General features: G+C 38.0%; 1 protein-coding gene across 3 annotated transcripts in view; it reads left to right on the plus strand.

The window, feature by feature from the left end:
• Nucleotides 1-24,189, plus strand: part of ltbp1 (latent transforming growth factor beta binding protein 1) — a 50,884-nt gene that overhangs the window by 821 nt on the left and 25,874 nt on the right. The window contains exons 2-14 of one of the 3 annotated variants that reach the window (XM_086092611.1): nucleotides 1,311-1,381; nucleotides 6,892-7,228; nucleotides 10,212-10,360; nucleotides 10,833-11,000; nucleotides 12,666-12,872; nucleotides 12,980-13,281; nucleotides 13,636-13,738; nucleotides 14,198-14,257; nucleotides 15,438-15,560; nucleotides 17,790-17,957; nucleotides 20,358-20,534; nucleotides 23,055-23,074; nucleotides 23,614-23,716. In XM_086092611.1, the coding sequence (XP_085948737.1) occupies nucleotides 1,311-1,381; nucleotides 6,892-7,228; nucleotides 10,212-10,360; nucleotides 10,833-11,000; nucleotides 12,666-12,872; nucleotides 12,980-13,281; nucleotides 13,636-13,738; nucleotides 14,198-14,257; nucleotides 15,438-15,560; nucleotides 17,790-17,957; nucleotides 20,358-20,534; nucleotides 23,055-23,074; nucleotides 23,614-23,716 (1,988 nt within the window). The remainder of the gene's footprint in view (nucleotides 1-1,310; nucleotides 1,382-6,891; nucleotides 7,229-10,211; nucleotides 10,361-10,832; nucleotides 11,001-12,665; nucleotides 12,873-12,979; nucleotides 13,282-13,635; nucleotides 13,739-14,197; nucleotides 14,258-15,437; nucleotides 15,561-17,789; nucleotides 17,958-20,357; nucleotides 20,535-23,054; nucleotides 23,075-23,613; nucleotides 23,717-24,189) is intronic. The other 2 variants (XM_086092613.1, XM_086092612.1) reach the window with 2 other exon arrangements.

Consider the following 24,189-nt stretch of genomic DNA (forward strand, 5'->3'; position numbering starts at 1 on the left):
TGGACTGCATGGGGGCGAAATATGGCTACCTCGTTCACTTTTAAAAGTCATTTCTTCTTATAGTTTATGTCAATGAAAAGTGTGCTCATGCGCTGGGCCAACCTACTGAGCTACACACACACAGTTAGGTGCTGGCTGATTGAATATGAATTCAATTACTGTAGATACAAACGAATGGTAGTCAACTTTTATTCTGAAAATCAACTATACAAATATATGTAAAAAAAATAAAATAAAAACACATAACAAAACCATATAAATCCCTGTTGCTTGTGGTACCCAACTTTGTGCTGTCTGCGCTCACTGAGTAGGCTAGTCTTTTTGAGTCCACGCTGGGCAGTAACAATCATTTTGTATATGTATCCCGGTAATGAGGGTTCAAATGATTAAGGTTCGAATCCTGATATGGATGAAAAATAAATTGCTGGAGATTGTAATGTCTTAACTCTAAAACAGTTGGGTTACAAATAACCCAATTATGGGTCAAAAAGGGTTCGTCAGCTACCAATTTTTTTTATTTGTACAAAACAATCACATTTGTTGGTCTTATTAAAGTGGTCAGTTCCTTTATGGCCCATATTTGAGTTATTTTTGGCCCAAATGTCTTCATTACTTTTAAGTGTGACAATCATGAAAAGCGCAATTGGAGGAAATGTGAAATATGCGATAAAACATATCTCGGGGGTTGTGTTTTGTCACTAAATTCAAACGAAGCCAAACACATCTGTAATAACACGGATTCATTGTGGGATTGGAAATCATCCAGAAACAGTTTGTATCTTTATTCGTCATGACCTTTGATGGGCCTCACTGTAGAAAAGAGAGAAAAAAAGGGTCTGCCAAATTTTCATTCAAGCTCTGCATGATGAGTCACAACGTGCTACTACCGCACGTACGTACGCACGCACGCACGCACGCACGAAGCAGGCCTGCAACATCATCTTCTCGATGGGTGAGCAACACCAGAAGTTTGCAATTCACAATGTCGACAGTCTTTAGAGGCAAACTTTAATTTCAAAAGTTTGAAAAAGTTACTTCTATGCAGTTATTCAAAGTCAAAAGAAGCATTTCCTTCTTTTTTTCCAAGCTGTATCAAGCTCACGAGAAAAAAAAAATCATCCATCTAAAATAATTTTTAAAGAAAGATGTGAATAGTGTTTTCAAATCCACTTATTTAAAATGACTTCCAATGTTCGCTGTCGGGTGGCCTGACGAAAAGTCAGCAGCTACGACTGCCCCAGGCTGACAAGCAAAACCCGGCAACCGTTTTAAAGTTACATAGTTGCCTTTTCTTGTTTTGCATTTTGCAGCGTGAACGTCTGCGGAGGCCAGTGCTGCCACGGATGGAGTCAAACTCAAGGATCGCAGCGGTGCACAAAGCGTAAGTAACCTCAAACGTTTCTTGCTCGAGCAGTCTAGGGATGGGCATGATGAAGCAATTGATAAATGAGTCAACAAAACGTATTGCTCATGTAGAATTGGATCAATCTACGGGTAATAGTGACGCGGTGGTAGTCGTATAGTAAGAGTGATGCTTGTTGCGCCATCTTCATCCACCGCTTGGCAGTAAGCAGCAAAATACATCGTAATACATCAGGGTTCTCTCATCATGACATCGTTGTGCTTTTTGTGGCGGGAACTGTAATCAGCGGCAGGACACAGTAATAAATACAACAGCATAAACTGTCGCTGACAAAGTGCATGCGGTTTAGTGTGACGTGACTCAGTGTTTGGTTTGGCCCAGGGATGAAGTGATATTGGGAACTCCAATCAGCTGAGCACTTAAAGGATGGAGAGGCGCTCCTTGTTTATACAGCCACAGGAAGCACTACGCAAACGTCTGGACAATGACCAGTAGGGAACATTCCTCAATGTCATACTGTACCTTAAACCCATGGCCTGACATTTCTATTTGAGAGATACTAATGCTGTGAACGAATGCGAGTACACATGTACTGCATATGAAAAACATATATGAAATTGATCTGTTGCATGACCTGTCATGCCTGATCAAGATAAAAACATTTGAAATTATGGTCACTGGCTGAAAAATGTGTTAAATACCTCGTACCTGTTATTTATTAGGGGTGGGAATCTTTGAATGTCTCACGATTCGATTCCGATTTTTGGGCGAGCGATTCGATTCGGAATCGAGTTTCGATTAAGAACGATTTATGACATGATTTTTGCTCCAATTTATAGATGTGCAAGGAATCATAATGATCTACTCCAGTCGGACTCGCTAATGCTAATTAGCGAGCTACTCGCGGCACTTTTATCACTCAAAAGAACGGCTCCACACTGCAAAAAAAAAAAACTTTTATTGGAATAACTTGATCATGACTTTTTCCTTCTACTCTCTAATGTGGATACAACTTAACAGTGTATCAGACCGCGTGGAACCACACTGCCCCTCAGTGGCCAAATCGGGTACAACATGAACAGCGCTCCCAATAAAGGCACACACAAACAACAGGACGACTGTATAAAATAATTGAAATAAAATCGATTCTGAATCGTACTAAATGAGAATCGCGATTCTTATGAGAATCGATTTTTTGGCACACCCCTATTATTTATATACAGTATATACTAAATTAAATCTTATTTAGCCTATATGTACAGTATGTCAGCTTTCAGTTAAAATGACTTCATACAATTGTAGAATTTGACTAATCCAGTTGTGGATAAATGATTAAGAAAAATTTGAACAAACTCTCAAGTCAGTTCCTGAATGGCAGAGCAGGCTAGCTGTTTGTCAAATCTGCTTAAATGCGCTTGTGAGGCACGGTAGCCGGCTGGGGTAGACAAAACATAATTGTGACTTACTTGAATGACAAGGTCACAAGCATGCAGGAAAATAGAAATGAAAGTCTGCTCCCCTGCAAAGTCAATTTGACAATGTGGCCTTTCACGTTTTCGTTCGCAGCTGTGGGACAACATTGGAGCAAAAAAAAAAAAAAAGGAGAGAAAATTCAGATGAATCTAGTATATACAATAAGTAGCTTACAAAAAGTAGGGCCTGACCCCCCCCCCCCCAAACAGGAAAGTCAATTTAATCATCAGAACAGTGGTCTTTTAAAATCAACAAAAGATAACAGATTTGTAACCATTTTCCACACATTAATCAGATAATTAATCGTTTCTCAGAATTGTATTCTGCCAAATAGCAGAATCAGCTTCTAAATATCCATATCAGTCCTGTCAGGTTTTGTGTTGGCGCAGGGAACCAGGGCGTGCAGGCAGAGGTGCTCCAAAAAAGTCAAAAAACTAAAAGGCAAACCAGCTGTTTTGGTATTCAATAAACAGAAAATCCAAAACAAAACACAAAGTAACAAACGCGCAAGGAACGAGACGTGGCAAGGACATGACATATTGACAATCAACCATCAAGGAATGAAAGGCAATGAGAGACACCTGGACAAGACATATGTGACTGGGGACTTGATTGGATGACAGAAGGGACCGGGATGACAAACACAGGTGGACATGATAAAACTTGATGAGACAGTGATAAAGGGAGGCCCATGGAAAACATGACAAAATCCAACTAAACCAAACCAAATAAAAAACAGACCTTGACAGGTCAGGCCCAATACATAAGCAAAAAAACAAAAACACAATAATAATAATAATACAAATAAAGAGATTGGCTATTAAAGCTGAAAGAACTTCATTTTAACTAATTCACTGCCATTGACGGCTATAGACGTCAACATTTCATTTTAACCATTTCTATTAGTTTAACATTTTTTTCCACTTTTGTTAACAAGAGTATGAAAATCTAGAAGAAAGTTTTTTATTGATTTATTTAATTTCTCATTTATTTTATTTTCAAATATTAAATTAATTACAATTAAAACATTTAATTGCCTGACGACATAATTTTTAATAATCTTTTCTTTTTTGAAATAATCTTTTTTTCAAAAAAGAAAAGATTATAAAAAATTAGGATGTCAGGCGATTACATTTTTTAATTGTAATTAATCGCATGACTTCAATAGTTAATTCATGATTAATCACAAATTTTTGTATCTGGTCTAAATGTACAATATTTTTTCCCCTAGGTTTTCATACTCTTGTTAACAAAAGTGGGGGGAAAATGTTAAACTAATAGAAATAGTTCAAATAAATTTTTGACGCCTATAGCCGTCAATGGCAGTAAATGAGTTAAAGGAGCCTGAACATTTTTGAAACGGGTCGCCATCCACATAGAAGACATTGCATTCTTGCGATTATGTTTACATTGCACTGGCATCTTATTGTCTGTTTTCGGTGACTTCCCGCGGCAGCATTACGACCCCACTTAGACTCTTACCTGCCGTGTGTGTAGACGCTCACGCTTCTTGAAACGATTCCGGAAAACTTTTTCAAGTGAAAAACAAAAAGCTGGGCTTTGTTAGCGTGTGGACATTACCTAAGACCGACATGCAATGTTACATAGCAGTTCCCCTCGAACATTGCTGACCTTTTACCGTGTGCAAATTCAGTCAGGTTTTTCACTCCCTGAGGGTTGGCCATTAGAGCGCCTGGCAAAATGCTTGCTTGCTGAACTACTTTTTCCACTTTTCCTTGAGGGCCAAGTATATTAGAGCTCATTATAGAATTACGTAAGCAGCGCAGACACCACAGAGCTGTGTGCAGGTATCAAAAAATGTACTGGGGTAGCATGTCCATCCAATCTCTTTAACTCATTCACCTCAAAAATTATTTTAAACTATTTCATTAGTTTTGCAATTTTTTCCCACTTTTGTTAACAAGAGTATGAAAACCTAGACATTTTTTTTGTACATTTATAACAGATATAAAATTGTTGATTAATTTTGAGTTTAAATAATTAAGTAATTAAACCAAAAAGAAAATATTATAAAAAAAATTAGAAGCGTCAGACGATTCAAATTTTTAATTGTAATTAATCGCATGACTTCGATAGTTAACTCATGACTAATCACAAATTTTATATCTGGTCTAAATGTATCTAAAAGTGGGAAAAATGTTAAACTAATAGAGAAAGTTAAAATGAATTTTTGACGTCTATAGCCGTCAATGGCAGTAAATGAGTTAAAGGAGCCACTGCATTTAACAAACAGGTTGCAGTCTGTTTCATGTTTGAACAGCACTGAAATCAAATATTAAGGCTTAATGTTCCATTAATGTAACATTCGTCACATGCTTAATGTGTGAATCCTAACCCTAAAGTAAGAAGTTTTGTTGAATATTCCCATAAAAAATTTATGTTTAAAAATCGAGTCGGCCGCATATCGAATCGATTCGAGAATTGCGCGCTGTAATATCGCGATATATTGCCAAATCGATTTTTTTCTAACACCCCTAATATATATATACACACACAAAAATAAAGTGTATCGTTTTATACACTACAGCAGCAGTAATATTCTTCCACCATTACCTGGATTCCGCGAAGGTACTATATATGTAGTATGTCCTAGCCACATACAAGGTCAAAGCAGGCCGTTGCAGCTGCTCATAATGTCTGGGCAATTTTCTCGCACCCACTTGGGAATTTGACAGCATTACAACAAGGTGACACAAAGAAAATCATTATGTCCAAATGTTTCTGCTCCTGAATGGGATCGCTTCCACGGAGCACAACCACACACTGACTCACTCATTCAGACAAGCATGTTATTTTTTTTTTTTCAGACCCCCTTAACAGACCTTAGTGAGGGTGGGTGGGGGGAGTGCACCACATGCCAGACCCTGCATAGTTTGATCAAAAGGGGGTGAGAACATCACCATGACTGATCTCTTTTCCTCTTCCTGCCTAACAAGGAGATTACGGTACTTAGTCCGTCGAGCTCATTGTCACAGAACACAAACCTCTTATGTTGCCTACGCCAGTCTTGACAAAAGAGGGAGAAATGATTTGCGCAACAGATGGCGACGTCAGTGTCGGCCACGAGGTGGGTGAATGAAATGAAAACTATTTACACTTGTCTGAAAAGAAAAAACGGGAAAAAAAGTTACCGTAAGTGGAAAGTTTGTGCTGTTTCAAAGCGCTAACATAATTCGGCTCCCAGTGGGAAAATGCATCAGTGATGTCATCATTGGGCTTGTCACGCTCTGGCTCGGTCTGTGAGAAGTGTGTATGGAAGTTTCAATGCCTTCCTGGGTCCGGTATTTTTTTATTTTTTTTTGGGGTGGCAGCTCAATGTCAAATTAACAGGACTAACAATCTTCTTTTGCTTAATACAAAGTTCTTTATACATTAGCTCATTCAACCCCAGCCATTTTTATTGAAGCAATACTCTTCGCTCCCGGCTGTTTTACTGGATTTTGACAGCTTATTATTATTATTAAATGATGGAACCCACCAAAAGAAAGATTATAGTCTCTTCTTTTATCAGGAAAAAAAAAAGTAATTAGCATTAGAATATAGCTAACTTTAATCATTATTCACAAACCTGTTAAAAACACTGGGAAAAAGAGCTTGCTGCAACATGGCCCTCTCTGGTCTCTTATACTCTGCTGCCACCCGCTGGCCGTTTTTTTAAAAACTAATTTATCAAATTTCCCTCTCGAGCAACGACATGCCTTCATATTAAAATGCATGAGAAAATTCAGAAGACGAGAATTTGTGTCAACGCTTAACTCTCTCAAGACCTTTCCGAGACAATTTGGTAGTTGCGTGAGGCTAATGGTCAAGTCATAACTATTTTCTAGAAGTAAACTGGCAAGTCAAAAATACTGAGCAAAAGATCTCTGGCCCAAGATCCGTAGGAAGCACGTGAACCCGAACCAGCAGTTTTGTGCACAACAGTTGTCTCATTTATTTGACAATCGAATCATATTTAATAATGAAGCCATGTGTGCACGTTCTGTATCTCCTTGCTTTTTCTCTTTCTCATCTGTCTGGATTTTGTATCGCAGCAAACTGCATCCCTCAGTGCCAAAACGGAGGAATGTGCCTCAGGCCTCAGCTCTGTGTCTGCAAGCCTGGCTCAAGCGGCAAGGCATGTGAGCAGATGACTGTGCCCACACACACCCTTCCAGCACAGCCCGGGAAAGGGCCGAGCAATGGCCACAGCGGCGGTCACGTGAATGGACACAACGCAGGGCCGCAGAGGCCCATACCTCAGAAAGTGGCTCCCAATGCTTATGATCTGCCCCCACCTCAAGCGGACAACATTGCCCAGATGAAACTGACTGTCAAACCTTCCCCGCAGCTTGTGAGGCCGCACTATATTCAACAACACATCCAGCAGCAGTAAGTACTATTTTTGTTTATCAACCTTTATAATAGATCAGTTGTATGTAAATCGCATTTGATTTGGATTGCAGTGAATTTGGACATTTTTATTTGACCCCAAAATTGTGCCTTTCAATTTGGATGTCAATATTCCCTTTTTATTTATTATTCATTTCTTCTATTGGAGCATGGTTTGAGCTGCAGATGGCAGCATTGTGCATTTTAGGGCGGAGCTTCTTTAAAGCCCTGCCTGCAGCAATATTATTATTATCGAGATTGTAGCTTGCGGCGGTGTGTGACTTGTATCATCATGTAATATTTTGGTTACCTCAATAAGCTACGCAAAAGGAGCAAAAACATGACGAACACCTGTTTGACACATTACAGTTCTACTGCACACTACAACCATGATGATGAACTCATAATATTACAAAACTGAGCTTTGTTTTCTTTGAAAAGTTACACTTGACACACCATTATGCTAGTTTAAATTATATTATGCTGTCAAAGTATATGTAAGAATAAAGCAATTTATCAGTTATACAAACAAATCAGCGAAAATGGTTGTAACCTTGTTGAGGGAATATTTACAGTCGATTTCAACAGTCACTTCACCTAAATGACAAATGAGAACAAGAAAAATTATTTCATCAACGCACATTTTTCACCGGACTAAAACTAGACTAAAACCCTCATTAATAAACGATAACTGGGACTAAATCAGGCATTTATTTTGTTTATGCAAATGAAAGAATATTCCTATCTAAAGTTGCTTACTTACATTTTTCCCCGACAGCACAGCCCCAAAGACTTTGCAAAAGTTTGGCAATTACATTTTAAGGAACCAAAAATTGTGAAGTTGGTCTCCCTTTGCAGCTCACAGCTTGATGTGACTTTGGACATTTCTGTCCATTTATGCAGAAGAACATTTGTGAGGTCAGACATAACTGATCTCTGTCCTGTTTCATCCCAAAGGTCGGATGGAGTTGCCTTCAGGGCTCACTAGTCTTCGAATACCAAACTCATCGCAGCATGTCTTGTGGCTGCCCTTGCTTTGTGCGCTAGTTACAACTAAAACATCACTGGCCTCGCTTTCAAGAAAATCCCTTTGGGAAATATCTTTGGAGTGGCGCTCTTTCTGCTGGGGTCCACATTTAATGGTTTGATGCTGATACACTTCAGCTGTGGCTTTTGACCCTTTCCGTCGTCAGCCATTGCAATAGAATTAACCTGTCGTCCATGATTTATAGGGTGGACTGCAATGATGGTGGAGAACACCTCGTCACATTCCAGCCCTTGCAAAACACGTAGCCAAAGGGACTGCACGACAGTGCCATTTATCTGTCAAGTGCAATGGTTCATCCTCTTACGGAGAACATTTAGTAGCCTACTGACTTGATCTTGTCATTATTTTTTCCTTCTAATATTTGCTATATTATCTTTGACTCACCGCGTGAGAATGGTTACATTTCATCTGAACTTTTTTTTTCCTTTACACAGTATATGCAAAATCATCACAGCGTGCCAGACTATAAAAATAAATAAATACATAAATAAATCATTTTAAAAAACTGTCTGATAGCTGTATAGTAATTTATCATTAGTTGTCAGTATAAATTACTTTCTGAAATTGCAGCTACGCCCTCAAGTCCGACGCCAAATTCCACTGCATAATTTGGAGAGAGAAAAAATAAAAGAATAAAGGGACATAATGTTGAGAGTGACGGAGAGCTCATTAAAACGTACAGTCTAGTATCGAGTATAGGGCTTCGTTCACATTATCTGAGGTTATTCACAAGAATATAAACTATAGCAGAATGAGATATGATTCTCTGTCTATGACTGTCTTTGACAAGTATAATTACCGGGTTTAGAGAAATGAAAACGGTCTCCATAAAAGATGCAATAATACCCTGCGTTGGGCTGAAACCTTGTACCTCCAAAATCATCACTTTTCAGGAGAGACCAAAAAATGCGCAAAATTCTCATTGCATCATCAAAAAAAGCAAGCAATTTTCAACACTTTGCACTGGCCAATAATTCGTAAAAACAACACCCACGTGTGTGGACTGACCAGCAATACAGAATTTGGGAAAATGTATGAAATTTACCAAAGTGTGACTTACGAGGTTTCGGCCCGACGACAGTGATATGCATACCACATACATTAAAATCCAAATGTACACAGGCTTTACTAAAAACTGCAGTACATACAGTAACAGTACAGAGCATAGCATTTCAGATCCACTTATTAAGCAAACTTATCTTAATGGAGGATAGATCTTATTATGATTTTGCTCATTTTGGTGATCAGTTCGTCCTTGTCCATCGTGCCGACCGTCTTCCTTTTGGCCGAAATCTTGGTCAGTGTTTTTGCTGATCCAGTTATTGCTCACCACCAATTTATTTGATAACATTCCTGATGCATCACAAGACATGAATGAATGGCAACCTTTCAGAAAATGTCCCATTTTTAAACAATTGAAAACCAGGCAGAAGTGCTTCCTGTTTAACATGAAATTTGGACCAGTCTAACCCAGCTGTGACCCGACCTTTTAAATAGAATACATGCAGACTTGATTTTTCTTAAATCCAAACAGATAGTCTTGATGTGACCCTACTGGGCTCCTTACAAGTATGCCCCGGGACAAACCGCTCAAAGACACAAGCAATTTTTAAAAAAAATAAAAATGAAAATAAAATATGTATTAATGAATGAATGGGGAGTAGATTAAAAAAAAAGAATGATAATAAAAAAAATCTGATTAGCAAAAGTGCCTCACAGTCAACAGACTCCCGAGTCAGGCCCTTTGTTGGTGAAGGTTTTATCTGGGTACTCCAGTTTCCTTCCACACTCCTGTTATAAATACAGTAATTGTTTTTCTATATAATCATTTTGAACTTTTCCTTATAGTTAGTTTTTATTTATTTTTAGAGCTGTCAAACGATAATTTTTTTTAATCACATCTTTTCCTATTTTGTTTTCTCTGTTTCCCTCCAGAATCCGGTCTATGCCCATGCACCCTGGCCAGCAATATGTCATAAAGCCGAAATATTACCATACCCACACCACCCACACGCAGACGACACACATCAAACCTCAACTTGAAAGGCCGATCCCTCTATCAGTGGCACACAATCCTATACACGGTGAGTCCTTATACTGAATAGCTTCTTTTTTTTCAATGGATGGATTATGTGCTTCTTAAAAAAAAAAATAATAATAATAATAATTTTTGGTTTAGTTTTTAAAATAATCCATTCATAAAAACTGTTTTCATACTGGGTTGTCATTTGAAAGGGGTGTGAGGAGTTTACGGCAGGGTCAAACACTTTTCATTCAGGGAAGAAGAAATATTCTTGGTAGTTATCAAAGAAGTCAATTTGAATCTTGCGTTGAACGTAGATCTAAAAAAAATCATGTTCAGAACGTTGACATCTCATGTAATTAGCTATCTTAAAATGAACAGAATTACATTCTTAATTTGCATTAAATGCAAATTCCATGTTTTTTTTGTTATTTCACCTGAACGTTAACTTTATTAATGCTTGAACGGAATGAACTTTCCGTGAATCAAAGAAACCTAATCACTGCCCCTCTTTTTGGCTTTCTGTGCGGCAGTGGGCAACCACACAGGAAGGATCAAGGTTGTGTTCACTCCCACCATCTGCAAATTTACCTGCATGGGAGGTAGATGTCACAACAACTGCCAGCAGGGAAATACGACAACCATCATCAGTGAAAATGGCCATGCCACTGATACCCTAACAGCACCCAACTTCCGGATAGGTAAATTCTTTATTTATTCTGCTATATTTGTCCTTTTTTGTAATACTGTATATGAGTTAAAAAAAAAAAAAAAAAAGAAGCTCTTTCTTTCATTCAACACAATCGATTACATTTTTAAACAAAATATAGAATATTTGGTAAATTAAGAAACATGTACCATGATAAGTTAAAAAAAATTCTTCTTAGCAAGTCAGTGTCCCATCATTGGTGAGCTATTTTTAGAACAGACCCGTTACTCACACATGTTGCCACCTACACAGTAAAGGCCAACGCGTGCGTCTCATTCAATTCAATTCTCATTTTCTGGGAAGTTGTTCCGCAATCTTTTGTTACCATTCATGTCATTCATCACTTAAATTTGTCATCACCTGCCACATACAAGGAGGTTGACTTGAAGTCCCGTGGATCTCAAATTTCGGAATATGTGTAGCTGTAAGTCGCAGGAACATCGGGTTTAAAGTCGTTACCTTTCATGTGCTTGTCTATTTATATGTTTTTTAAATCTCCTGGGACAACTTCTCATTCTGTAGTTCGCGTTCAATGCGATATGCACACACCATGTCGGGGAAATGGCATAGTAACTACTTGTCGCCCTTTAAATAGGCTGACTTCGACACCTGTGATGCTAGTTAGCGGACACACTTTTAACCCCAAGTTGGCAATGACAAGCAGTTAGATCACTGACCAAGTCCATTGTTGATACGCTCCTCATCAACTTTTAGCAAATGTTATGGTTTGCATATTTGGCTGTCTTAAGTGTGTGGAGTGAGCAGGCTTTAGTCTCATGCACTTGTCCAGGCTTGCTTCATTCCTTCTGCCTTCTTCTCTTGCTTCCCTTTCTTCCGTGCGTGCGTGTAAAAAAAGCGTGCACATCTGAGCCACAGGACTGAGAAGATAAAAGCTTATTGGGTCAAGGCCTGTTGCAAAGAGTCAAGAGACAATAAATAACTCCTTTCTTGTTTATCCTACTTAGATGATGAGCGAGGTCAGAAGGGAAGAGTGTTGACACAATGGAATGTGTTTAGCTAATTAACATCCTGTAAAATATCAGGCCAATGAGATAATGTTGGTAAAAGATGTTTCAGGAAAAAAAAAACTGGGAGACAAATTAAAACAAAATTGAAGTGAATGTGAAAGTATGAATATATAGTTAGTCTTTAAAGGGTTAAGTCAGGTTTTACTAAAAGGAAAGACTAAAACCATTTTGCAGGGTTAGTATTATTGAAAGGGAGGGGGACAACTTTTTTATTTATTTTATTTTATTTTTTACAACCGCTGCTTCGCGGAAATTCACCTGCCGTGGGTGGGCGTGGAACGTAACACCCGTGGAAAGTAAGGGGAACACTGTGTTTGCATTTGAAAGAAGAATGCAAGAATGGGGAGCACTTACACAAGAAAGGGAAAACTTTCATCGTGGCCTCTTGGAGAGTCAAAACATTTGCGAAATCTCTATGCATTATCATTCTCGTCTCAACACCGAAAAACACACATATGTCTGTATGACACATTCAAGTTAATAAAAGCAGAACTTGGCCTGTTTTGTATGTGAGAGGTGGAGACGCAATCTCACAACAAACCCTAATTAACAATGAAAATGTTGTTGAAGCCATTCCAAAGCCAAACGTGCGCGTCGTGGTGCTCATAATGTTTTGTTTTTCTCCTCAGTGGTGTGTCATCTGCCTTGTATAAACGGTGGCAAGTGCAGTGCCAGGGACAAATGTCAGTGCCCTCCAAACTTCACCGGGAAGTTCTGCCAGATTCCAGTTCAAAATGGACACCATCAGCCCCAGCAGACATCGGGCAGCTACAGTCAAACCCAGGTCCATTCCACACACACGTTGCCTCTGACCTACAGCAATGGGCAGAGTACTGGTGAGTGCTACACTTTGCCAATGTCTTCATTTCCATATGATCAAATAACCCTCCTTTATATCATAGTTGTATCATACTAATTGCGCCTTGTAACTTTCCATGGCCAGTATTCAGCCCCAACATCGTAAACATCCACATCAAACATCCTCCCGAGGCATCTGTGGAGGTCCACCAGGTATCGCAGCTGGACAACCAACACAATAACGGACAAAATCAAAGAGGTCCCCAGTCAGGATCCTCTTCGTCGTCCAGCTACAGCTTTCATCACACGGAAAGCCGTCAGAATGTCCAGCACCATGGCTACAACGTTGTCTATCCGGGCCAGCATGGGGACCAGATTACTCAGTACCAGCCGGTCTCCTCCAAGAGCACGTTGGGCCGCTGCTTCCAAGAAACTGTTGGTAGTCAGGTAAGCATGTATGCAATATAGCCGTATGGGTCCAATTCGATTTTGTTGTAATCAACATTTTTTTATCTGATGGAAACTGAAAAAATATTCCCCGTGGTTTATTTCATTGATATTATGCATTTTTTTCTACAACTTAAAAATAAACACTCTTGCTGAAATAAGACAGTGAGCTGGGCCAATGACCAGTATGGATGGAGTTACCATGCAATCCAGAGAACCCAAATATTGCATAGAGGCTAAAAAAAAAACGTGAATTTTCCAAAATATGTCTCTCAACTAGTTAATGCATTTGTCTACATCTTACTTATGGAACTGCTTATATTGACTATTAACTGGCTGCTTTGTATGTTTCAGTGTGGGAAAGCTCTCCCGGGTCTCACGAAACAGGAGCAGTGCTGTGGGACCATTGGGACATCTTGGGGTTTCCACAAATGCCAGAAATGTCCAAAGAAACAATGTAAGTGTTTTTATTAAATTAAAAAATTAAAATAAACACACATCAGTGAAGAATTGTAATCAATAGAGATATGAGCATTGTTGTCTAAAGTCTTAGAACATTGTCAATGACTAATTCTCTGTTATTCCACTATCCAAAATGTCAAATTCACACTGCACATATATTTCAATGAAATGTTTCGGAATTAATCTTGCAATTTGTTTAGCAGTGTGATTTTGTGGGTTTCTTTGATGCAGTGTTGTGTAAGAGGCTACTTAGAAATTGTAATTTCTTCAAGGAATGCATTATATAACTTTCATGCAAAAAAAAAAGAAGAAAAAAGATTGTGCATGTGTTGGTCACCCACTGGGATCTTTCAATTTAAGCACAAAGGATGGATTTTATTGATGCTTTCTCAAATTTCTAAATAAGATGACTTACGTTTTTCCCCAATTTCTATTCTCTTCATTCGCTCACCAGCGATTCCTCTGATCGACTGCCCTCAGGGTTACAAGAAAATCAACAGCACTCATTGCCAAGGTAAGAGCTTGCAGCATTGCGTCTGTATTTATTCATTCGAGTTCAAGTTGTCCTCAGTTACTTCATGATTGAAAAATAAACAGCAGTATTTTCAACCATACTCATGGCAAATACTTTCCTCCAGAGACCCAATAGAGGGTGCTACTGTCTCATTTGGCTCGTTGCCATCGTACACATGGGGACGAGGCTCGAGCAGACGGCCCGGGTCACGTTTTCGATGCTCTGTTTGGCCTTCAACTTTCCATATTGTTGTTGATATGCCATCATAGTTTTGAAAATACATTCAGAGCTGTAATCTATGAATAAGTATTAGGAGAATAAGGTCTGAATATTAATGCGGGGGAAAAAGTTACTTTAATATGATTTTGCGTGTAAAAAATACTACAGCTACTGAAATTGAGTCGTGTTGAATTTGAGTGATCATTAATCATTGATCATTATGAAGTGTTTTCAACACAATCTTTTAAAGGGTATTAGAGATGATTACAAGGTCTATCAGATGAGAAGATCCAAGATCTGGTGTCGCAAAATAGATATTTCAAACTACAAACTCCAAATTGTCCCCTTCGAAGTAATCCCCCTGGGGCCGAACGCAGCCTTCATACATTCCTGAAAGGATTCTTACAGGATCATCCGCAGCTCTCTGATGTCGTCCCCGTTTTCGAAAAGGGTTCTCTCAATCACCCACTTGAGCTGAGGAAAGAGGAAAAAATTCACACAAGAGTCAGGTCAGGTGAGTAGGGAGTTTGCTCCTGCGTGGTGATACGCTTCACGGCCAGGAACTGACAGATGCTCATGGCATTATGAGCAGTTACGTTTGTGGCGGTGAAGGTCAAAACTCATGTTTTTGTAGCTTGGGTTTGAAATATCTTTTTGTGACAACAGTCCTGGATCTTTTATGACTCACCTTCGTATATGGTAGGGTCTCAAATTTTTGGGGGAAAGGGAAGTCGCTAAGTTACCGCACTCGCTTAAGCCCACTTGGGGCTTGACCACACAGCACTCTTTTTTTTGTAGACAGCACATCTGCACGCGGGAAACAAATGCAGCGAATACTGTGCAAGACTCTCTGCATGTGTTCGCCAATTTTGCATAACTGACCCATATTCTATTTCTTTCCATCATTTCAATTTCAGAATGCATACATGTTTTGTTCTCAATGACTATTTTCTATTTACAGATTTTGATGAGTGCCAGCTGCAGGGAGTTTGTCCCAATGGAAATTGTTTGAACACAGTGGGCAGCTATCGATGCGTGTGCAAACCGGGTTACGTCCCTGGCCCCATGCTCACCACATGCATATGTAAGTGTGGCAGTTTCCTATTGCACTACAAATTACAGTTTGATGATATTATGTATTGTGCATCATCAAAACACGTATAATAAAATCAATCAGTCAATCGATAAAAATAGAGCACAGTAATATAAATAAATCATATTTGAAATAACGCTACCTACTCTATACATATACCCCCCCCCAAAAAAAATAAAAAATAAAATCAAGTTCATGTTACTAATTAATAAATACATTGAGTGAGTATAATGCAGTAAAAGTACAGTTTCTTCTTAACATACCATCTATACACAAATTTTCATTAGCATAATGTGTTGTGAACTCAGTGTGAAAAGCTAAATATATTATGTTAGCTGCTTAATGTTATCTATTCACTTAAAATAATACATCACATTTTGTATTTGATTGAAAGATCATTTAACTGTTTTGGGAGTTTGATATTCTTGCCATTTCCTGGCTCAATAACCGGGAAAAATGCAGTATACATTTCCACATGCTCTTAAGCATATCAAGAAAAGGAGATGTGCTTTATTTTTATTTAATTTTTTAAACATGCTTGATGCAATGCATACGAATGTAGTGCATGGATAATAATAGCATGTTTTTGTTTTGAACTGTAATCCGACCTCAAGCATGCACTGCAAGGCAGATTGTACACGGTCGAGCTTTTTGCCTTGATGGCTTTTATGGAACACCAAAGCAGTTTTCAGCTGTTGATTGATAGGTTTGGATTGACAATACATGTGCAGTGCTCATTGGTTTTGTCCTGCATGTTACTTACATTTTGGAGCCTCTCCCAGCTGCATTTGGGCAAGAGGCAGCGTCAACAAAATTTGTCAGGTCTCGGTGACAACAATTTCTTAGGTCAAAACATGGACAGTTGTGCACCGAATCACCTATTTGTTTGCTAAAAATCCCACAGGAGCACATTGTTGAGAAGAGAAATGGAGTGAAGGTGCTACCAGTGATAGACTCGGGTTATTTGGGGTACAATTAAAAAAAAAAAAAAAGACTCAACGTTTTCCTTCCAGCTAAGCCACGGAGGCAAGCTCCTATCAGTGGCATATGCAAATTTTGCTGTGCGAACGCACACTCCTGAGCTGGTTTCACGCTCGTTCCTGGTTGGCTGCTTCCTCGAGCGTCAGTTTTGAATGTTGTGTTAACAAACGGCAACGAAAAACTTTGGACCATGCCTTTTTAACAACACTCTCTTCTGTGGTGAATCAAATTGACAAGACTTTAATTTTCACTTTACATAAACCTAGTCTATGGGAAATTCATCGTGATATTTTGCTTCTGATTAAAGGATTTTTACAGTTTTTCTCCCCGCGCATTTTTGCTTAAATGATAAAATAGTTTAAAAGCTCCAATTTCTCATCACAACAGTTTTTGGTTTAAGAATCATTTGTACTTACCACAACTATGTTTTTCAAGGTAAATTACAGTTGTGATTTATTTTAATTTTTTGGGATATGATAGATTTCTCAGATAGCTTTTTAGTGGTCATCTCATCATCATCTCATGATATAAATGATTTTTTTTTTTGTTTAATGCTGGTTACAGGCAAATATTTTCCAAACATAGAATTGATCCATGGATTTAAGTTTTTTTTTTTTGTAGACTGTCAGCTATTATGATGTGATTCGCAAATAACAGAATATTGTTTGTCAATGCAGCCTTTATGCAAGTGTTTTACTGAATCGTGAGATCCATGATGTAACTACTTAATAGTGGATCTTAAAAGCCTTTTTTTGTTCCCCTTGGAGAAAAATATTTTGTCTGTTCCAGTTAGAACAATTCCAGCTGTCATTGGTATGTGACGATGTTTAATTGCACCGTTTGACTTGGAAAGCCCAAACTAAATCTCTCCGCATGCCTTCATCTCAACCAGTGCTTTTGGCTGTCAACGCATGCTAATGTTTATTTGTGTCTTTCCTAGTGTTTAATCTGTGCTCTGTTGGGTTTGAATGTGTTTTGGGTGTGTAGCTCTCAAGTGTTGTCACCAGATGTGAAGGAAATGACCAATCGGCAATCTTATTTCAGTCTGGTTTCTTTTGACAATGTTTATGCATTTATGTCATGTGTGAGATTCATATATTCGTGTCATATAAGTTTGCTTTGGTGATTGGGGACTTCTTCATTTCTTTCTCCCTTGTGTGTCTCTTTCACTCTGGTGCACCACTTGCGTGGCGGCGTCTGCTCTGCACCTCTTTGTTCTCGCCCTGCGCACCTCCTCAGCCAACATGCCTGCCATCCAAGAGGAGAAGGGGGCTTGCTTCCGTTTGGTGAGCTCAGGGAGGCAGTGTTTGCACCCAGTGTCTGCTCAGCTGAGCAAACAGCTCTGCTGCTGCAGTGTGGGCAAAGCCTGGGGACCACATTGCGACAAATGTCCCCCTCCAGGAACAGGTAAGGCCTCCAGCTGGGGTTAGACCGTCGTCGTGATCCAAAAGTGTCTTTTTTCTCACTTGTCTGGAAAAGAAAAACAACAACATTTAGACCACCAGCTGAAATAAGGTTTATGCCACAGCTGTCCTAAATTAACTCATTCACTGCCGTCGACGGCTATAGACGTCAGAAATTCATTTGAACCATTTCTATTGGTTTAACATTTTTTTCTACTTTTGTTAACAAGAGTATGAAAACCTAGAACTATTAAAGTCATGCGATTAATTACAATTACAAATTTCAGGCGATTAATTTTTTTAATTATAACTAATCGCATGCTTTCAACTTGTTAACTCACAATTAATCATTTAATAAAAAATTTATATCTGTCCGTAATGTACAATTTAAACAAATCTAGGTTTTCATTCTCTTGTTAACAAAAGTGGGGAAAAAAATTTAACTAATAGAAATAGTTCAAATGAATTTTTGACGTCTATAGCCGTCAATGGCAGTGAATAAGTTAAAGAACACATGGAGAATTGACTTTAAAAAAAAAAGCTGTTCTGGCAGACTGTCATGTGAGTGGTCCTAATTTAAATAATTTACATAAAAACAAAATGGCCACCCACTCGCTGTGCTGCTCGTAATCAAGGGAACAATAGCTTTAACCCAATTTTATTTTTTTGGGTGATGGGGACTTATTCATTATAAAAAATTGTAAATTAATAAAATTAATATTTAATTGATAATATTTAAAAAAAAATAATATGTTCTATGCAGCCCCACTAGTCTAAATATGGTATTCTGGATAATATTGGAATGTGAGTTAATCAGCAAAATCCAGCCGTATTGATCTATCTCAGAAGGCCTCCATTTTGCCACTTGCTGTCGACTAAAGATGACATCAATGTTGCTCAGGTCACAGATAACAACCAATCACAGCTTCAGAAAACAGGTGAGCTGTGATTGGTCGTTGCCTGAGCCCTGAGCAGCGTTAATGTCACCTTCAGTCGACAGCAAGTGGCAAAATGGCCGCCCCCGGAGATGGAGAAAAATGGCAGGATTTTGCTTCATAACTCTTATTCCACAAATGTAATAATAATCAGAATGTCACGTTTAGACTAGTGAGGGCACATATAACATATTATTGTCAAGAAATGTTTTAAGGTTGACTTCCCCTTTAAGTCGTATGTCACGGATATGTCATTATATTGGGAAACAAATGTCTGTTTTTGTAATGGTTAATACAAAAGCGTATAGAAGCTCTTAAACAATTAATTTTTTTACTATTAAAATATAATAATTATTTTTATTCATAATTGTTCACATTTACTGTCTTACTGGGAAAAAAATGGTTAAGCACATTATTATGTTTTTGTAATGATTAAGAGCTTAGAAACTATAGGGCTTTTTTTTTATTACTTTTTATAGTTAATTGACTTTAAAAAATGATGGGAGTTCACTGAAATTGTAAGTACCCATATTAGTAATATCCTTTATTTTCATTCTTTAGTTTTAGTTCTGGATCTTCACAGAAGGATGCATTTATTGTCTTTTGGGAGCTTATGCTCCGCTTTGTGGGAGGAAACATGCACTTAACAACATATACGTGTCACAAACTTCATCATACCTCCTCCACATGCCCATTGAACATAAACACTGTTTTATTATTACCCTTTTGAGAAGCTGCATGCTTTTTTCTCCCCCGTTTCACAGCTTGGCTTAGTAGTTGCTTTTTCGTGTACCAACCGCTTTCCTTGTACACTAGTTGTATACTTTTGCCGTTGACCCTGTTTCTCCCCCCCCCCCCCCCCTCACATTTCCACACGCTAGTTCAAATGAAATGGGATTTGCAGGTGCAATGAGAAGCAACTTTCCAATAAAATTTTCATTTAATGAGTTATCTCAAATAGTTTGTGGCTGTTGTTTTTACTTTTTATTTTATTTTTTATTTTTTGCTAAAATTATATATATATATATATATATATATACCAAAAATAAATAAATAATAGTTATTTTTGTTAGTAACAGACTTGATCAATTTCTTATAAATTTGTAACAAGTGTGCATATATTTCAACGTAATGGGGAAACCTTGTTAGATGTTCAGTTTGAATCATGGAAAAACACTGAACAGAAGCAAGCTGCAACCACCATCTTTAAAGAAACAGTAAAAAATATATATATATATATATATATATATATATATATATATATTTAGAAAAAAAGCTAATATTGTTTTTTTTTTATTGCCAGCACAATGAGAACGTCAATTCAAAACATTCCTTAATTTTAACCTAAATTACCACTTAAAATATATTTCATTCAATTCAAAAAATTATTTTGTGCAAATGTCACTGTTTTTATGTGCATATCTTGAAATAGGTATCCTAAATATTTGTGTTTGTCTTCCCCTGTATAGCTATGTTCAAAGAAATTTGCCCTGGTGGGATGGGCTACACTGTTCTCCCAAATCCACCCGTCAATAAAGTTACAGTTACAGTCCAGCAGACACCTATTGATGCACTTATCCCCCACCCCTTGCCAACACCCGAAAAACCAGTGGTGGCTTTCGGGAAGCCAGAAGAGATTATACCAGGTGAGTCTATAATTTGGTTATTTGGTTTTATTATATATGCAGGGGGGTGGGAAATAGACATACTGAGTGAGTGAGTGAGTGAGTGATTAGTCAGTTTTAGGTATGAACACAATTCATGAGCATCATTTAAAAGAAAAAATGGCACTCTGGAAAATAGGAGCAAAAAGAGATGCATTATTATTTTTGCTGATTGCATTTCGTGGCAAGAGCTTGACAAATAATGACTGCTAATGGGTAACAGCTATTGTTGATTCCTCTCATAAGATCCTTCGCCAGGCCTTGAGTGCAGTCTACTGAAATTGCTGTTGCCTTCCAGTTTGTCTTAAAAGAATACAAAATATGCACATTTGGATGACTGGATTGGCTTTGAAAAAAACGATTACATTTCATTGTCTCCGATGTTTACGCAGTTCGAGCTGTATGTTTTGGGTTTTTATCTGCCTGTGATGTCCACAGTTTTGTATTGTTTAACTAAACCAGATTGAGGCTTTTGGTGCATGTGGTCAACTCAATCCTCTATACAGTATTTACATTCACGGAGGTGTCTCCTGCATTAGATTCCGATTTTTGGGTGTGCGATTCGATTCAGAATCGATTTTTCGATTAAGAATGATTTTTGATTCAAAATAATTTGATTGACAATGGTTTTTGCTTCAATTTATAGATGTTTCAAGAAATCGTAATGATCTACTCGAGTCTAACTCGCTAATGCTAATTAGCGCTCTACTCGCGGCACTTTTATCGCTCCACTCCACGCTGCAAAAAAACTACTTTTATTGGAATAACTTGATCGTGACTTTTTCCTTCTACTCTCTAATGTGGCTACAACTTAACAGTGTACCAGACCGTGTGGGACCACACTGCCCCCAAGTGGCCAAATTGGGTACAACATAAACAAAGGGAAGACAGTATAAAATAATTTAAATAAAATCGATTTTGGGACATTTAAAATCGATTCTAAATCGTACTAAATGAGAATCGCGATTCTTATGAGAATAGATTTTTGGGCACACCCCTATATTGTACATATCTATAATCTGCTTTCAAGTGACCCATATTTGACCCTTAGTTGTTAAACAACTTCAGTACAAAATGGTACAGAAATTAAAGTGATAACATGGGCTGGCAACAATTCAAATCATTTACATTTGTCAAATGTCGATTGGACATCCCAGATTTTAGGGAACATATTAAATGCATAAAAGGGATCCACCAAATTTATTGTATTCAAAATCCAGGTTGTTAAAATGTGTCTTCTATTAATTACAACATTGTAATATTTTATGACATTATAAAAAGATGCTGTAATCTGGTACTTACCAGGTCCTAAAATTCACAATACAACCTCAGATTATCAATGAGGCATATTCAAAAGACAGAATCATTCTTTCTACCCCATTCACTTTTAAACCATTATGACAATAATGAATGTTTGAAGATGTTCTTTTATTTGCACCTCTCCTGAATGAGTCATTTCAGTCAGTTAGTGTTCTGGACTTTGAGTGAGTAACATATAAATGATAATTTATTTAATTGTATTTATGTGTTTGGCCAACTTTTAAATGTTGTACAGATGGGTTAGTGATTGACAAGATAGAAACCCAGGTCCCGTGGTGGTAAAACGGCTCAAAATCATTCACAATCATCAGTGCTTGACAGTTGGTATGACTTCACCGACCAATGGAGATTGTGAGGCATAAAAATGCAAAATACAAAATAATTGGGTGAACATGGTTTTAGCTTAGTAATCGACAATCAGGTAATCAGTTATCAAGATCAAAAGAAAAATACATCTGGAGGTCATCGGCATACAAGTGGTATGAGATACATTCTTGTTTGCTGACATCACTAGGAAGAAGCATGCAAAATGGATGGGCCCTAAGACTGAGCCTTGAAGAACACCGTGGACAAGTACAATTTGACAAACTTTTATGAAAACTTTTTTTCAACAGTTATAGTCAGGATCAGCACGCATCCCATTGAGGGGTGAACGTTTGTGAACATAGCGATTAATGTTGATTTCTTGTCAGGGTTTGTTCACGGTCGCAAACGTTCGCCAGACATTCACCAACAATTTCTTGTATGCTCCAAATTTCCTTCCAACAAGAAAAACTGTTGGAGACCATCACAACTGTAGGCGAACGTCTGGTGAACATCTTTGCATCCTTGAACGTACCCTGACGAACAATTCTAGAGGGAAAACAGGAGTGAAATTACTTTTTTTTTTTTTTTTTTAAAGACCTAAACTTAAAACCTTCCTTCCAATTTCAGTTATTATTCAGGACATGTTTGGCGGTTTGCTTCCAGGTTAAGGACAAACTTTTCATGAGTGTTTTTCTGCAGAGTACAAATGACAGCTACATTTTTGAGGTAGAGTGAAATTGACTTGCCCTGGCATCCTGGACAAACATAACAAAAACAGCTGACAAGAAATCCATCACCCAAGATTGGATTGTGTTTACATCATTATATTTAATGAACTTTTTTTTTCTTCTTTTTTTTGTATTTTGCGGTTGTTAGCAACCACTGCCCCAGATCAGGTAGGTTGCGTTGAAACAGCTGGCATGCGCAAAATAACTTTTTAGCTGCTGTATTGCAGGCAAATCGCATTTGCATGAAGTCAGACACTGTTGCATAACTTGAGGTATTGAATAAGTGTAGCCCAATATATGACCCAAAGTTACTGACCTTTAATGGGCTGTGTGAAATAAATGCAGTATTGGAATGCTTGGCCTTTTTTATTTTTTTTATTTTTAATTATTATTATTATTTTTTAATTATTATTAATTTTTTTTAATTATTATTATTTTTTTTATTTTTTATTTTTTTAAAGAAGCAATCCAGTGTAGACAATTTGCCTTCTGGCTTCCCTGCTGCGGTGCGCATTCTTGCTCTATAACTGAGTAGCAGTCAGTTACTATACAAGCTGAGCGCTAATATTCTTACGGGCATGCATCTTGCATGGCAAAACCTTGATGTGCTTCACATGCAGGCTGAAATAATTTACCGGTTTGGAAATCTTCCCATGTGACCTTCTTTTTCTACAGTATTATTGTTGTGTGTGTTTTTGTCATTGAAGGAGCTGGTAGTACCCGTGGTTAGTAATAGGCCAGTCGTTGATTCCATACTACCCCAACTATCTCCAGGTGTATCCACCGTCAAGATGAATGCAGCTTACCCAGGTGTCTGTTTGTTTACCCTTCACATGTTGGACAAGTGGACAGTCAAATAATTGAGTAATGTAAATATTGATGTAGCAATTGTGAGTTACTTACTAATTATTGGCCCATTAAGGACTGATTGCAGAACCATACTCGAAATCAAAATGAAAAATTAGACGACAGGTTGTTGGTCCGACTTCTCGGAAAATCTCATTACAAGTCATTATAGGTGGCAGAAGCTTGTCTGTATGAACTTGGGGCTTTGAGACCGGAGGATCATGATTCAGTTCCAGATGTGGACAAAATGTGAAAATGGCAATTCGTTGCAGATGCTAGTCTGCTTCTCGTCTACTGTCAAGGTACCCTTGAGCAAGTTCCTAGGTGCGGTACTGTTTGCGCGCCACTTTCATGCTGGCATCTCTTCGCCTTGCATGTGTGCACGCGTGAGATTTGATTCTACTGTAAGATGAGTTGCACCTTGAGTTATTTTAATC

Source organism: Leptonotus elevatus, chromosome 13, assembly GCF_054856555.1.
Source record: "Leptonotus elevatus isolate MCC_2025b chromosome 13, RoL_Lele_1.0, whole genome shotgun sequence".
NCBI classification, from domain to species: domain Eukaryota; kingdom Metazoa; phylum Chordata; class Actinopteri; order Syngnathiformes; family Syngnathidae; genus Leptonotus; species Leptonotus elevatus.